The 14364-nt window shown below is 48.1% G+C and overlaps 1 protein-coding gene across 1 annotated transcript; it reads right to left on the bottom strand.

Annotated features, from left to right (window-relative positions):
* Positions 1-6130: 6130 nt before the first annotated feature.
* On the bottom strand, positions 6131-12430 carry LOC144107109 (E3 ubiquitin-protein ligase RNF217-like). The gene has a single exon (XM_077640096.1). The coding sequence runs from the start codon at positions 12313-12315 to the stop codon at positions 10813-10815; it is 1503 nt and encodes a 500-aa protein (XP_077496222.1). The 5' UTR covers positions 12316-12430; the 3' UTR covers positions 6131-10812.
* Positions 12431-14364: the final 1934 nt, after the last annotated feature.

Below are 14364 nucleotides of genomic sequence, written 5' to 3'. Positions count from 1 at the left end.
AGCCCTGACGTTCTGAACCTCAGAAGACTTAAGCGTCATCATGCTTTCATATCTTCAGCCTCGTGTCACCTGCAGGGATCCGTAAATGTATTATACCCTCAGGGAATTCACCTTATAGAAGGAAGGTTGGATTTGTTTTGTCAAAGGTTCCTCAAGTGCGACAAACAGGCTGATCTAGATCGTGCAAGGAGATCCAGAGCCTCTGTGGATCGCGCTAAATAGTCTATTTTGTGTAAAAGGACATCTACACGAGGCACTAGCAGCAGACGTACCTACGCGCTTGTACTTTTTGAATTAATGGCTTTCGTTATTTTTTTTTTCCAAGTCACGCTCTGCTCACTTGTCGAAATCGCAGGATTGCATTTAAGTCTGTTTAAGAGCGGAAATGCGAAAGCCTTTTGCTTTCCTCTCTATCTGCCTCCATTTTTCATTTTCAATATTTTTAAGAATGTTTGTCTTATTGTTTTTGTTGTTTTAAATAAATTAGCGTTTTATTTGTTTGTTTATTTTTGTTTTTCATTTTATTTTTCATCTTCAGTTTAATTGTATACATGTTGCTTATGAACTCTTGCCTAATAAATTTTTCCATTTTATTTTATTTACCATACAACATATGATTTACAGTTCGTGCCGACAACTTCCGTCCACAAATTTCCGTCCACGCCACTCGTGAGCCAAGAAAGGCTTACGCCTTAAAGAAAGCACATTTCCATTACCCGAAAGCGCGTTTTGTACTGCTTTGTTATTGCGCTTCGTAATCCTTTCTTTCATGACGTGGCAGCAGATCCGATATGCGCTTCTACAAAAAGAATGTTGGCATGCTGTAAACTCTTCAAATAATCAAGAACCCACCAACTCAGCTAAACACTGTTCCACTGATCCAACCTTAGAGGGACACGCCAGTCAGATTCCGCGCAGAAAAAAAAATCATTGTCACGCATCCCAACGTTTCTTCCGCCGCTAAGGTACAGCTAAGGTGCAGTGCGGTTGGTGTGGTTGTGTTGCGCTTAATGGCAGTTAAATGGCCAACGTTATCCGCTGCACATAGGGTAAGAAACGTCCGTTTGTCGCCCTGAAAGTTTTCGGGGAGTTGTTTGTTTAAAATATTTCCAAGTCCAGCTTCTCTGGATTAATTGTAAGGGAATTTAACTGCGGAATATTGTAAGATACTGCTATGAACATACTCATGCGAATGCTGCAACTTCAGATGCACAGAAAATTTGTTTTTGAAGTTTGTCCTTCTCTCCCACTGAGTAGTTATAGACGTCTATAAAAAAAAAACAATCGGCTACGTTTTTGGCAAAAGAAAAAAGCCTCAAGCGTCCTGAAGAGGGGTCGGCAGATATATTGGTTGTTATGGCGCTGTCTTGCGATACGCGAAAAAATTTCGTTCAATAACAACTTCTCGTTTAAAAAATGCTCTTGCCCAAAATTTCTGGATGTGATAAACTTCCAATTGTATGTTCTGTGTAAAAGCAAGCTGGCTTGGAAGGGGATGTGTTCGTTATAAAATACTGTGAAACGGTTTTTTTCTCACTGTTCCATGTTTAGTGCATATAAATAAAAATGCACGCTAATCTCTTCCCTTTCCTTGCATTACTTCGCAAACGAGTTTTTCTTGCTTCACAAGCATGAAGTTATGTGTTTCCAGTGCGGAGGAGGCATAAAATGAGTTAAAAGAAGTGTTCTTGGTGCCATACATGAGCTTCATTCGCCCAGGATCGGCTTTACCAGGTCCAGTTTCTTGTCGATTTAAAATATCCCATTAGCGTCCTCAGCCGCAGCCCCTGCGCATACGTCACACGCATGCACAGACGCACGCACGCACACACGCAGACAAAGGATGCAGAGAGCACTTGTTCGTGTAACACGACGCCCTTTATTTTCAATAGCATCTCTCACTTCTTTCAGCCACCAGTGCACAAAAGAGAGCGCGCGGACGACGAAATTGGACAGAAGTAAATAAAACAAAAAGACTACAATCGTGAACACGTTGCGTCCACCTGTTTTCTTCTATCGCACCGGTTCCAAGGACAAGCTAGAAGTGTCGGGTTGGCCGCCCGCGGGTTTCCAGACACACTGGGCTTGAATCGCATACGGGCTGAATTCTTTCGTTTTATCAACAACGAGGAGAATGATTACACAGCACCCCAATAACGATTAGGGTCCGTCTGTACCGGATATTTCAATAGCCATGCAGTAAAAGAGAATGACTTTTTGGACTAGCATGAATCGAAAGCGAATTTTTCTTTGCAGAGTCCACGTAATCAGAGCGCGGCGTACCAGCCTTTGAACAGCTGAATTGAAAGCTCCTACGCTGCTTCGATTAGTGGACTAGAAATATACATTAATACATTAATGAACGCTGCATTCTCCTCCTCGGGTGTAAAATAGGAAAAAATTCAGCGTGTACCGTTCCGTGTTACAACATAGCCCCAAAACGTAAAACGGGGGCGTTCACAAGGGCTTTTTTAAAAGCAAACATCTCCGAGCACACAGGTCCACAGCTCTGAATGGCAGAACCGAAATTGAAACCAACCAAACATCGCTCAGGTTATATACAACATGGTGAGGTACTTGATTGTGCAGACAACTTGGCGCAAACCACATAAAAAAAAAGAAACTCTTCCCTATGATGCCGTTACTATAACGTTCCAGCCCTGCTGTTTAGAGCGCGGCTCTCCAAGAGTCACTAATGCTCTAGAGCTTCGGACGGCGCGGCACGTAACACTGCCATTGCCTCTCCTTATTTCCCATACCCTCCCCTTCCTTCCCGGGGTGCTTGGCTTCGCTTAGATCAGCAGCGGGCCTTGGCGGAGTGGGCGATCTTCTTCACTGGGCCATAGTGCTGGCCTCAAAGTTTTTTTCCTCCCCCTCCTCGGCAGATTCGGTTGTTGAGCAGTCGTTACCCCACAACGCAGTGACAACGCCCCCATAGTAGTGCGAATGTCGAACTTCACTTAACAACTCCACGCCAAGGTTGATTAAAGCACCAACTACACATCCAACTGCCCAGCTAAATTCCGCATTCAAGACCCAAGTAGAAAACGACGCGGAAGTCCCAGTTACCAAACGTGACGTCAACAACGGCGAAACTGGATGCGCCACATTCGCCAGCTCTTACTCAAACTATCTATTTCCTCGTTTCCCAGGCTCGACAGTCGTTGTAGCCCCGAGCCATTTCTCGAGACACTCGATCGCCGGCAAGACACGCAACGTGACAAGAAGGTGTCTACACGCTGCCCATTGAAATCAGTGTCTCTTCTCCGCTGTTCAAGAAACCCGAACCGCATGGCGATAAAAAGCTTCTTCCTCAACTCCTCCCTCCACCAAGCCACGAACTTCTCTGTCTTGTCTTACCAAAATTTATTAGGATGCTCTATTAAATATTACGAAAATTTCTTGTATAGAATGTCTACGGAAATTGTTTGAAACGAAAACCCCGCTTTATTCTAAATTTAAAAAAAAAGGAACAAGGGTACAGCTAAGCTCATCTATTTACACACATGAAATTAAAAGAACAAAAAAAAGCCCGCACACTGTCGTTCTCAAACCTCAATTGCTACTAATGTAGGAAGCTATCACCGGTGGCTCAGAAAACGCTAACGGAGCGCTCCACTAAAAAAAAAGAAAAAGAAAAAAGACACCTCAGCAGCCCCTGTGACGCAACAATGTCACGTGGCGTAGCGGCACAACAGGTAATAGGAGGGCGAGGACGCAGTGATGGGCCTAATTACTTTCGTAATAAGCGACGACAACGGCCCAGGAAATGGGTCGCAGAGGAGATATTATTACACCTCGAAGGGCGTATGTCGAAACACGGGAAGGGGACACCGCAAAGCACCGTCGTCGCCTCTCGTGTTTCGCTTAGTGACCGATAGATGGAGGAGCAAATTAGTATTCAGTCGCTCGTTAGGCCTAAATTCAGTACTTGAAAGTTCACGAATGAGCATACGCCTAATGGAGGTTTACATAAAGACGAAAATGTTCGCCGCTTTTTCATGCAGAGAGAAACGGTCAGAATGAGAAAGGTTGTATCGTCCCGCTGCTCATTAGACGTCCGAGGAGAATCATCAGAGTGCTCTTCAGAACGATCACAGTCATTAGCTCAGTCTGGCTTCAAGCGAGCCTTAGATGCTGACAGTCTCCAAAGAGAATGTAGAGGCTGCGGCAAAGGGTGGCTGGATACACAGCTGGCGTAATTACTCCCCATGAATGCCGCCGCTTGCCTGAAAGCGAAACCATTACTGCTGCTTCTATTCATTGTCAAAATATCATGCGCAGCGCGTCTCTAAACTCGCCAAGTCGTTTACCTCCACCCGTCGGGCCTTGGTCTTAGAATGGACAGCCAGGACCCAGCCGAATAAGCAGCGCTTTTTACCAAGTTTTACCGTTAAAGACTCTACGGTCCGCTAACATATCGATAATGATATCGATGACAATGGTATAGTGCTGTGCAAATGCAGTCTGCAACTGGAACATTCCCCCTCCCTGCCCCTGAGGCAAAAGAGTGACGTCACGGTCACGTGGTCTTTAGCAGTCTACGTAACTGCTGGCCAGTATCATTCAGAACAGCACGAAGATTTGGGGCCTTATTTTGTAACGATTCGTTTCTACATTCATTCTCTTGCCGTTGGTCAGTCCCGCCTTGAATACCGGAGCTGACGAATCACACTGCATGTTTAGCCGTCAGCCATGACGTCACAAACCGCAACTACCATAGATATAAGGGAAACGAACCATCGAGAAATAGGACCCCAGCCGTCTACGACAGAATTTAACGAAGAGAGCAGTAAAGAGTGTTAAAGTGAAACTGGCGCTCTCTGGTGGCGGAAATCGTTGACAATATAATTAAATAGGACAAGGAAATAAGCAAACAAAAATGATTCTCGCGTACAGCTGAGCACAACGGGTAAAACAATGGGATACATCAAGTTGTCTGCACACAGCGGGTACCGTACAATGGGTTACGATTTCGGCTAGGCGTCGTCATCCTTCCCACTCTCTCATATCAGGATCTAAAAAAAAAATAAATACGCGCAAATAAATAGCATCTCAAGGGCACACTTTGACTACTCGAGAAACACAACAAGAACAGCGACATATACAACACAAGATCACAAACCAGGAAGTTGCAAAAGAACTACGCGAAAAAAAGAAAACGATACGGAATGGCAGCAGATTGTATTCACATACGCGTATACATATACGAACAGTGTATATGTTAGGACACCAAGGAAAGCGCGATGCGAAAAGTCGTGCGGATGTACAGATGCAAGACACGGCAGCAGCAGCAGCAGCAGTATTCTAGGAGTTGTGACGTCAGATGTCCATCAACACAGAGCTCTTAAAGAGATGCCACCAATCACGAAACTCCCCTAACGGCTCATCTATCAATTCGATACTCCGATTGGATCACAATTGGGAGATTAGCAGATTGTCGCGCCAACTTGGGGCATTCAAATGAACTGCCCGGAGATTTTCGACATAAACGCGGAAAGGGAAAGAAGTTGCAATTCATAGGCAGCGCCACAATCGGCTAACCTCCAGACACTGGCCGCACACTCTAAACACGAAAGGAATAAAAAAAGGGGGGGGGGGGGAGGGGGGGGGGGGGCAATAAGCTGTCCTCTAGCGCAAAGGGAGTGCGCTTGAGGTCAGTTTACCCTTTTTCTTACTCTGAACAAGCGTATTCATGTTAGAGTGCAGGTTCTGGTTAAATTTTCATTAGGAGTTTTTCGTAACTGGTAGCATTACAGAACTGTGCAACAACATGCGACACAATGGCAAGATAATTACACAAATGTGGCTTGAAATGGTCTGCGAAACGGCGTCTGGTGTACGCTGTGGCAAACTACGGTCACCGGCGACTAATACCACGCGAACAGAGCTCATCGAAAGTCTTCCAGCGGGAAGAGAAGCAGGCAACCTTGATGATCAAAAGACGACATCAAACGCAAGTAACCACGGAAGTAAAAATGTGCAGTCCTGTCCTTCGCTTTTACTTTTCACAGGGTGCTCGTCAGCCAAGCGGAAGTTGAAGCGAGAAGCCGACATTGAAAAACGCAGCACCCCGCAAGGACACCGGTGTATCGAACTTTTTTTCTTTTTTCTAGCAGACGGTGCAGCTGCAGACGATTCTGGTTTCAGCCCATGGGAGGTGCCGTCCTGCATCTTGGACTGTGCAGGCGAAACTTTCATCACAACGTTGCCAAAACGTACGTTTCGACGGCTAATGCACAAAGTCAGTAAGTAGTTTGAGACTTGTGTCGGCGGCAGGAACCTATTCACCGGGTGTCAGAAGCAATGAAAACGGCGTGTCCATCCGGGGTTTTCAAGAGTGTTGCGCCTGCCCACGAAAAAGAAGCAACCTCTATGCAAAAGAATGCGCTTCGAATCGACGAAGCGGTTTTGTTAGCAACACAGCCGTACGACACGGCAAAAGCGTCGCAAACAGCCCTGGAATGACGACCTTGCCCGGGCGTGCAGCCTCAGCAGCCAAGGTAAGAAAAAAAAAAACGAAACACGCGACGCTGACTGCGAAGCGGTGCATTCTTTGCAGGGCAGCGAGTCTGAAAACCGTCCAAGAATATTCCGCGCTCGGAAGCGGCCGCAACCGGCTCCTACGTGGGGTCGCACGTCGATAACGGAGTTCTCGGCTCCTGCGTACGTTTTTACCACTTCTTTTTAAGAGCAAGCTACCAGGAGAGAAAAAAAAAAAACAGAACTCGATCGATACCGAGACTCGACACGGGTCTATTCCGGACCAGAACACGCCACTACAGGTGCACAATCATTGCTCCTCAGAGTGCAAAAAAAAAAGAAGAAGAAAGGAGAATGAATAGAGGCCGAACGAAGTGCATGAAGCCGGCACAACAGCTCTCCTTGTTTTTTTCTTCTTGCTTCTCGAAGCTGTGACTTCCACACCCCGAGCGCGTCACGGCTACCAGAGAGAAGAGGAGATTACGTGGACGACACCCCACGAAGGCCGACCTCTACATAAAGTAAAATATATGGAGGACACTTTTTCTTGCTGCTTCGGTCGAGTGCTGAACTCGCCGGCTTCTATAAACAAACATGTCTGGTTCGATAATGGCAGTCCGATGAATTTTTTTTTTCTTTTCTTTATGTACGCTGTTCCTCACATTAAACAAGGGGGGAAAGAAATGCCTTTGCCGCATCTTTTGTACCTTTCAGGGATGGCGCGCATTGCCGGCGTCGCTTGCAGCTTCATAACGTCCGCCTGTCCAGATAACTTAAGCGATTAGCACAGCCGTACGGAGAGTACGGCAACGCGTTGCCGTCGATACCGTTGAACAGCCCTGCCTAGCCACATTTACCGTAGTTGTCGTGTTTATCGTACAGCTGCGCTAAAACTCTCTATTACGGGCTGGCGGCGTTCGTCCACTTGTGCGTCGCATGGACTGGTGTTCGACAGATTTCGCGGCCGTGCGTCGAGCAAAGTTTTTTTCATCGTTCGATCTTCGACATTCAGAATCACTACTGCTCGATGAGAGAGGAACGTCCAATTAATCCGAATGATATACACTTACAGAGTATGACACGTTGTACATTTTGACAGGAGCGCGATGTAGCCGAAAAACAGGCTCTATTGACGCGCAGCCACTAACCAATGTAGTACATGAAGTAGGGAACGTGTCTCGGAACTCTGTTGCGATCCTTTGCCTCCGCGCTTCAGATCAATAAGGTGCAGCCTTATCAAACTCCGCGTGGGAAAAGGGAACCAGTGTCTGCTGCACCGACCTACAAGAATGCCTTGCCGGCGAAGGGCGCAAGGTCCAGACAAAGAATGGAAGAAGCCTTGCTTTGACACTGTCTGCCACGGCCGATGTTCCAAGGTGGCCTGTGTGGAGCGAAACTCTGCCGCTACAGAAAGCGAGGCCTTCTAATAAAGAAGAAAACATCAGGCTCGTTGTCAATGGACGCCTTCATTCAAGGCAGACTGCGACTCCAATGCCAACCTTCGCCGCCGGACGCTAGAAGCAAGCCGTGCCCTCTAACAACTGCTACAAACAAATAGCAATAATAAAGATAGATGCGAGTACGTATCCCGTCTGCAAGACTGCCTCTGGCTTCCAGGCACGAAGGCCACCCTCGGTACAAAGCAGCCATACTGCAGGCTGCACTTCAAGGCGCTCTCAGATCAATCGTCCTAGATGCTGCGAGACATTTAAAGCCCACCGTTTTCTTTACATCTTATCTGTCCTTGAGTACTGCGGCGGTGGATTACTGCAACGCAGTCGTAAAAGCAGCCCACCCGGCATCCCCTCGCGCAATCCACAGAGACTTCGTAACCTTCAAGTCACCCGAGGGAGATTCAGCAGTCGAAAAATCAACGCAAGCTTACAGCGAATGCCAAGCACTCGCAAATGAGCTAGGCCTGAACGGAACGTTCACGCTTCGATTCGCTCTGCCACGATCGCGCCTCCCAGAGACACACACGCATTTAGGAGCACTGCTGGAGGCGGCTGCCATCGAAAGGGGGGGACTTGCGCAAAATCAAGCGGCGAGGAGTTGAACGGCCGCGTCACCCAGACAGCGCTTCGCAGAGCTCTCGGAGCCCGCCTGAAAAGCACCGCGCGAGAGAAAAAGCAGAAAACGCGTACAGAGCGAAGCGAAAAGACGCCCTCCAACGCCGCACAAAGCCGGATTATTCGCACGGCGCCGCCTCGTTTGTGAGTGCACAGAGAAGTTGCGGTACGCCTACTGAAATCCTGTCAACAACCTCGCCCTACGCTGCTGCTTTTTTTCTTTCTTTTTCTGTTGAGATACAAGAAGAAACCCTAGGAGATAACTCCCTGCCCCCGTTTTGAATGCAGCTCCTTAACGAGCACAGGCGCGGTTCAGAGTCTCTTGTAAAGGTCACAACCAACAAGAAAAGAAGGAAAAAACTTCTTCACCCCAAAGCTCTCGGAATTTCAAGGCAAGGCAGAGAGACCGTCAAATCGCTACCGATTAAGCCACTGCCTCAAGAGGGAAGAGTGATGAAAACCTAACTCGTATTCAATTCCATAAAGTGCAAGAAAAAAATTAACCACCTTAACTAGTAAGCAATTATCCTGCTTAAGTCCTCTATCACCAGTACATCATTAGGACAGTGCATGCACGAAGACTCGACTACCTCAGTGCCTAACTGCAAGGAGAGTACATTCCTGCCACTCTGTTATGACATTTACTGCTGAGGTGTTGCCAGCGCTCTATATAATAGAACACTAGCTCATGTATCAGAGATAAGTATGTCTCCATGTCTTATGTTCCACAAGTGCACTGTGTCCAGGAGATATAATCACAGATAAAAGCTGAAAGCTTACATTTCTAAAGGGCAACAGCTACCTAGCAATACAAAGTGTTAATACGAGATAGTTATGTTGATCGCATTTGCCAAACATCTCATACAAACAGTGCAAGAGGAGAGGACAGCTTTTCCTGACAACTATACCCTCAGGATTATCATTTCTTTCAGCTACGTAGGGCACCGAAGAAGGTGGGACAAGCACCTCTGTCTCTAAGTAATAGTGTGAAATGCAAGAACTAATCACCAGGCCCAAAATCTGATGTTGCTGCTTGAATGGTTCAAGTCTTGTCATCAAAAGCAAATAAAGTACTCATAAATATGCTGTCACCAATGTATATTCTCTATCACTAATGCACAATGAAAACAATAATAGCAACCTTTAGAAATAACTGCCTTTATCCTATAGCAAATTAGTGTTCAAGATGAAAAAGTTCTTGCAATGACATAAAAGCACCACTAAACTTAATTTCCTGTGGAGTTACGACAAGCAAGAAAGCAACTGGGAAGGATTGGGGCTGCTAGAAATAGTTGGCCTATGCAGAGTTTTAAGATAAATATTTTGGAACAATGTGGTCACTGAAGCCAGCCCTCCAAATTGTAGAAAGCAATGTTATCTTCTGAAATGTGTTACCTCATGCTGCCAACATGACCGAAAGCACCATCTGAAATGAACAACCATCTGACTGACAGAAGGTGCACGAGCACATTGGGAAGACTTTGTTCAAAGATCACATGGCAGCAGAAGGCCAAGGATATCAATAATAAAAAAAACCCATCACAGGATGACATAATACTTTTTCTGCTGAATAAGAGCAATTCTCTTTAAATGGTCACAACAACATCAAGAAGAGCACATGACCATAAGTTAAGCCATCACAGAGTGCAGAATAATAGCAGCACCATAAAAGGTCCTGATATAGCTTGAACTGCTATAGCTTGAAGAGAGGGTCCCAAGTGCAAATTTATGCAAAAAATTTAGAAATCCATTTTCTTTTTGTTTCAGAAAGTGGTCATAAAGAAAACTGCAGGTGCTCTCTTCAAGCCAGAAGGGTGCTTGTCACCTCTTTCAACATCGCACTAGACCGTAGTTGCGTTTCTCTCTCCTTCAGTTCGCTCAAAATGGACAACAATGTGTAACGACATACAACACCATCAACAGTTACTGTGAACAAGTCTTCTCAGAAATGTGTGACATCAAAAGTTGCACAAGGAGCTTTGTGAGAACAACTGAAGAGAGCTTTAGGAGCCCAAATGAACCAAGGATGGTGCCCTGCACCTAGACTTTATCGGAGCCACCACATTTTCAACATGTATCAGTGAAATGCGTTCATCAACGTGGGCGCTACAGAGAGCAGCCCCATCTGTGCTTGCGGTAGACACGGGGTGTGGCGGCTCCGAGGCATCAGGTGATACAGGGCCTGTACAAGTAAGTGCTTGCGCATGGCAGAAGCTAGTGGGGGGGGGGGGGGGGGGGGGGCGACAAACGAACAAACGACTCACGAGAAACAGACCAGCCGGGGTGTCGAGTCCGTCTCTAGATTGACGGACTTCTTGACGCTGTGGTAGCGCTGAACTAGCCGGAGACCCCCGTAGAGGGGAAACGCGAACGCACCCACACCAACCACGATGACCCCGGCGCACAGCGCCAGGACACCGACTATGGGCGCGGCGACCAACTTGCCGCCGAACACGGCGCCGCGGACAATCTTTCGCTGCAGCGGCTTGTCAGCTTTGTAGCGGAACTTGCAGCCGAACACGCTCAGCTTGCTGTAGTGGTCTCCGAAGAACTTGAGCTGTCGGAACCGGTCGCCGCACCGGTAGCAGAAGTGGGTCTTGCAGCGGGCGCAGTGCATGTGGTCGCAGCCGGTGATGCGCTGGATGAAGATCTTGCACTTGGGGCACCGCTGGGCGTTCACCTGTCCGTGCGCCGTGGTGCGGGCCCAAGCCTTGAGCAGGCGGTCGCCCTTGCGGAACTGGCGGCAGCTCAGTCCTTCGTGCCACGGCGCGTGGCACGAGTAGCACCAGGAGCCGCCGCAGGCCGTGCACTTGAGCGGCTGGTTCTCCGGCTTGGGCCGCCTAGTGACGTGGTTGCAGTGCGGGCACGTCTTGGTCGAGACGTTGGCCGTCACCAGGAGTCGGTGGAAGTGCTCCTTGGAGTCGGCCGGCAACCTGGCGCTGATCTCGTCTCGAGACACGAACTGGTGGCAGCGCACGTTACAGCACTCGATCTGGATGCTGTTCTGTCGCACGCGGGAGGCGTAGTACCGCTTTAGGCAGGGCGTGCAGGCGGGAAAGCCGCAGCAGGGCCGCCTGTAGAGCGGCACTGTCTCGAGACAGATGCCGCATTCGGCTATGCCCCACGGGCCGACGGCGAAGTGCGGTTCGGGCTCCTCGCCGCCAGCTGGAAGAGAAGCGAGCTCGGCGATGTGCTGGTGCCGGAGGAGAACGGGTCCGTTGCCGTCCAGACCAGCCTCGAAGAGACGGAGGACCTCTCGGAGCAACGCGTCGTGGTCGTACTCGGAGCCATCCGAGCTGGTGCCGTTGGACGTCGACGAGTGGATCGAGGAGGTCGCGATGCTGGAGTCGGAGCTGTCCCGCCGGCGGTAGTGCTGCGGCGGCGGCGGGTGTGACGACGGCTGCTGCGGTTGCTGGCGACCCGACGCGTAGCGCTCGGGGTCCGAGTTTGGGTGGTTGCGCCCGAGCTGCGGGCACTCGGGTCCGAATGAGAGGAAGAAGCACTCGAGTATGAAGCGCAGCTGCTCGAGATCGGGCGTGCGGATACGGTTCTTGATCCTCGGCGCGCCGCCGCCGAACGCGGCCGCTGAGCTTCGGCGATGGTGGCCGCTGCCAGCGTCGGAGGCGCGGCGCGGTAGAGACTCGCGCTCCATGGCGACGGGCTTACGGGAGCCGAGTTCGGTCTTTTTGTCAGCGATGGCGGCGGCTGCAGCTCGGTCTCGGCGAGGCTGCTGGGGAGACGCGGGCGACGGCATAGCCGCCATTATAGGTGCATCACTATTCGTTGCTGCTTCAACGGCGACGCTGCGCGCTGCGTCGGGAACGAGCGACTGACATGTAAACAGAGCGCGTTGCGGGCTGACCCATTCAGCCGCAGTGGCAAAAGAGGAGGAGGAGGATGAAGGGAGGAGGAAAGAACGGGCTGGCTGCTGAGGGAACGCGCTGCCGCAGCTGCTCGGTTGCTGCTGGCTGTAGCGTCCGCCGCGCCACCTACCGCGCTCTCTCTAGTTCCACACGACCACCTACAAAGCGCGCGTACGCCCTGTCCAGTCATCGAGTCACCGTAATATCTTTAGACCTTGTTAGAGGGCGCTGTCAATATGCAACGGTAGGGTGCAGACGACCTAAAGAAGGCGCTGCATGCGCTTCGCTGTACGGCTCCGTGTGAAACACGCATGAATGAACATTATTAATGACAAAAGAATTACACGCTTATCTGCGTTCTTTTCAAAGCCGAAGCACAAAGGTGCGCAGGTAATTTCCTGATTTCAATGGTCCACGCCGGTGAAAAGAAGAAAGCTGTCTGTTCATCTGTGCAGTGAGTCGTTTAAGTGAGGGACTCTGTTATTCTTTACTGCTCTTTCAATAGTGCCACTAAATAAATGCAGTAGTAAAAAAAGGAGGTAACAATAAAAAAAAATCGGCAACGCGTTGGAGGTTTACAAAAGCGACAAACTTTTCCCAGCGCTCCGGCAGTGTAGCTTAGGTCTGTAAGGGTAACATAAAGGAGTAGTTCCAAATAAATAAATAAAGTCAGCAAAAGCAAGTTACAGAAATCTGACGTAAAAAATGTAACAAAACCTTCCTTGAATATCTATCGTTAGACTACAGTATTATCAAGTTGCACGAACGCTAAAGCTACCATCAAATAAATCTGCGAGAATACGTTGCCATCTACCGGGGATTTTCAACAGTTTGACTGTCTGCGTGAGGCAGCTGGATAAGAGATGGCAGCACACAATAGCAGTACCTCGTATACGTCGGGAAAGTTCAAAATTCTTTTTTTTTTTCAGACACATTGGGTGTTCCTACAATAACAATGCCAGTACATCCGCCCAATTACTACAAAAAGTATTTTTTTGTAGAAAGGGGAAACGTTTGCCTCCTTTGTACTGTAACAGCCACTTACTGGCGAAAGCCTAATTCTAGTTTGTCGGTTTAAACCAGTTTTCAAAGTCTGTAATGAAAAATTTTGCTCCTGTTATATTTTACCAGACTTTTAGAACGAGCTGTCATGTTCTGGTCTGCGTGCTGCTAAACTGATTACAAAAATGAGGCTAAGAGTTTTTGTGACGCTCTACACTAGGCTTTTGTTAGTTCAATTCATAAGCGCTTGAGAACGGTATAAAGGCCAGTACTACATTTGACTCGGTTCAGGTGTCCGCCGAGATGCGAGACAGATACTGCGCCATTTCCTTTCCCCAAACCCAATTTTCAATTTTCACTATATATAGTTCAATAAAATTGATCTTTATAGCACAAAGCTTTACATTGTGAAGCAAGCGTTAAAATTTGCCCTATTCAGGAATAATCGCATATCACTTGTGAAATATTGCGTCAGAAACCCCGCTATCTTTTCGGCTAGTTTTGCATTAGCTGACAGACGCTCGAGCAGGCCATGAACATAGTCATAAACCATTACCTTGTGTTATGTTGCGTTGAGTTTTGTAAAAAGAATGTCATATAATGTGCCGTTCTGTCGCGAACAAGCTGCCAAACTTGTTCCTCTGAGCACTTCCTTTTAGGACCAAAATATAATGTTTTCACGGTACTATACTCGCATATCGTTAGATCGCACTATATTAATCAATATATCGCAAAGCCATCCTTGGGACGGTTATAGTTTTCTGCCGTTTACTGTCAAAAACGCACCCCATTGGTTTTATATGGCCGTTTATAACTACTCAGTGTGAGAAAAGGACAAACAGCAAGATTTTCCAACACATCGGAAGGCTAGACGATTTCCATCAATATATTCGTAACAGTATCTTACAATGTTCCACCGTTTCCTCGCAATTAAAAGCGTTGTTTAA

This window comes from Amblyomma americanum, chromosome 10 (genome assembly GCF_052857255.1).
Source record: "Amblyomma americanum isolate KBUSLIRL-KWMA chromosome 10, ASM5285725v1, whole genome shotgun sequence".
Taxonomy (NCBI): domain Eukaryota; kingdom Metazoa; phylum Arthropoda; class Arachnida; order Ixodida; family Ixodidae; genus Amblyomma; species Amblyomma americanum.
The sequence above is the reverse complement of the archived record's forward strand: the minus strand, read 5'-3'. Positions and strand labels throughout refer to the sequence as shown.

Coding starts and splice junctions, on each gene's coding strand:
- LOC144107109 (XM_077640096.1), bottom strand. CDS start 12,315: ATGGCGGCTATGCCGTCGCCCGCGTCTCCCCAGCAGCCTCGCCGAGAC.